Below are 1,954 nucleotides of genomic sequence, written 5' to 3'. Positions count from 1 at the left end.
CGACGGTGATGCCTACTTTTGATTTTATATACTTTATATCTTTTGTATTATATTTTTATACTTAACCATCTTTTGCAATAATAATAATAATAATAATAAATTTAAAAACCATATGACCCTAAACAATATGAATTGTGAAACTATAAAAGTTAACTTTTTTCTTGGGCCTAACCCAATAAAATGTAACGAAGTAACAAACCCCAACTTTATGGGCCTTAAATTCTATAGCTTGGGCGCTTGGCCTTAGGGTATAAACTGACCTAGGGTTTCATTTGCTGTATTCCGAGCATCATCATCACAGGCAGAGGCAAGAAGGCAACTCAGCTGTCCTTCGTCGGAGTAAATTTTCAGGTTCCTTTGCTTTCCATTCACGTTAACTTTTCAATTCCATCTCTTTTATGAAATCTTTAGTTAAGCTTGGTTATCTATTCGGTCTTTCTATAAGTCGTTAGTGACCATCAGATCCGGGAATTGATTGGGTAAAATGCTTGTGGAATATAAATGAAGCAAATAAATTAATGAACTTAACTGATTATCAATTGATATTGTAGTCTCCGATTGCTAAGACTATCCTATCCTCTATATGTTTGCAATTTTGTGATGTTTATTATGTTGTATTGGTAATCACGTTTTGGAACCAGTGGCATTGCAAACAATTAATAGCTGTTGCAATGTTAGTTCTTCAGTAATCAATCGTGACCAATTCTGTAAAACTCATCTGCGCGTTGAAGCACATTTAGAATAATCATGGTTGGTCTATTGTGTCGCCGATTTGAAGCACATTTAGAACAACGAGAGTTAATTGAAACATAATTATTCACAGCATCCATAAATGATTTTAACTCTATTGTTTATAGCTCTTTCAAGATGGCGTATGCAGCAATGAAGCCAACAAAGCCAGGGCTAGAAGAGCCCCAAGAGCAGATTCACAAGATCAGAATCACACTTTCCTCAAAGAACGTCAAGAATCTTGAAAAAGGTATCACTTTCTTCAACCATTGATTGTTAATTTGCTCCTTACTGTAAACTCATTACTTTTGTTTCTTTGATGTCAAATCTTCTTTGTCTATTCTGTCAATCTTATCATTTCAAGAAGTTTAAAAGGATTTGTTTTTATTCATGAAAATCACAGTTTGTTCTGATTTGGTTCGTGGGGCCAAAGACAAGAAACTAAGAGTGAAAGGACCTGTTAGAATGCCAACAAAGGTTCTTAACATCACAACCAGGAAATCTCCTTGTGGTGAAGGTATTCAATTCATTATATTTAAAGATTCTTGATTTTTTTTTCATTATACAGTTATTGGATTCTTTATGTTTAAAGATTCTTGAATTTTTTTTTTTTCATTTTTTGATTAGGAACAAACACATGGGACAGATTTGAGCTTCGTGTCCACAAAAGGGTGATTGATCTATTCAGCTCACCAGATGTTGTGAAGCAAATCACTTCTATCACCATTGAACCTGGTGTTGAGGTTGAAGTCACCATTGCTGATCCATAGACATGTTTGCTTTGAGTTTTGTGTTGCCATGTCCTTTGTTTTTCTTGATAGTTTTGATGTATGTTTTTGATGATTAAATTTTTGGGGATCAGTAATTGACAGGAGGAAAACTAGACTTGAGTTTATTATTCATTTTATGTTTCATAACAATTGAATGTGTTTCGTTTACCAATTGTTTTTCTCACTTTTTTTTTTCTTAAATTCCTTTGTGATCTTTTCAAAAAATAGCCTACTAGACAACCACAACAATTGTAGAACATTAATAAAATAACCAAACAACTTTGTGAAAATATTGGAATTTATGTTAATTCTGATTTTGACATAAATAGCAATGCATGGACTTTTAAATTTTTAATTGTAAAATTTGTTCATCGTGTCGTTAATAGTTCTTATTTGCCTAGGCGTCCTCAAAGTTTCTATCAGCATGTATTTTATGGTTAAGAGAAAATATGGTT

The 1,954-nt window shown here is 32.7% G+C and overlaps 1 protein-coding gene across 1 annotated transcript; it reads left to right on the top strand.

Moving 5' to 3' along the window:
* Positions 1-256: 256 nt before the first annotated feature.
* On the top strand, positions 257-1,671 carry LOC145012646 (small ribosomal subunit protein uS10y-like). The gene is made up of 4 exons (XM_078971439.1): positions 257-351; positions 858-979; positions 1,133-1,246; positions 1,357-1,671. Exons 2-4 carry the CDS (start codon positions 868-870, stop codon positions 1,497-1,499), a joined length of 369 nt encoding a protein of 122 aa, XP_078827565.1. The 5' UTR covers positions 257-351; positions 858-867; the 3' UTR covers positions 1,500-1,671.
* The last annotated feature ends 283 nt before the right edge of the window (positions 1,672-1,954 follow it).

The sequence above is a fragment of the Lactuca saligna genome, chromosome 8 (genome assembly GCF_052625555.1).
Source record: "Lactuca saligna cultivar CGN05327 chromosome 8, ASM5262555v1, whole genome shotgun sequence".
NCBI classification, from domain to species: domain Eukaryota; kingdom Viridiplantae; phylum Streptophyta; class Magnoliopsida; order Asterales; family Asteraceae; genus Lactuca; species Lactuca saligna.
Note: the sequence above shows the minus strand (reverse complement) of the source record. Positions and strands in the feature narration are given on the sequence as shown.

What these genes read in the sequence shown, in the direction of transcription:
- LOC145012646 (XM_078971439.1), top strand. Translation starts at nt 868, where the DNA reads ATGGCGTATGCAGCAATGAAGCCAACAAAGCCAGGGCTAGAAGAGCCC. An exon ending in CGTCAAGAATCTTGAAAAAG is followed by an intron (nt 980 to 1,132) that starts GTATCACTTTCT and finishes TGAAAATCACAG; the next exon opens with TTTGTTCTGATTTGGTTCGT. An exon ending in GAAATCTCCTTGTGGTGAAG is followed by an intron (nt 1,247 to 1,356) that starts GTATTCAATTCA and finishes TTTTTTGATTAG; the next exon opens with GAACAAACACATGGGACAGA.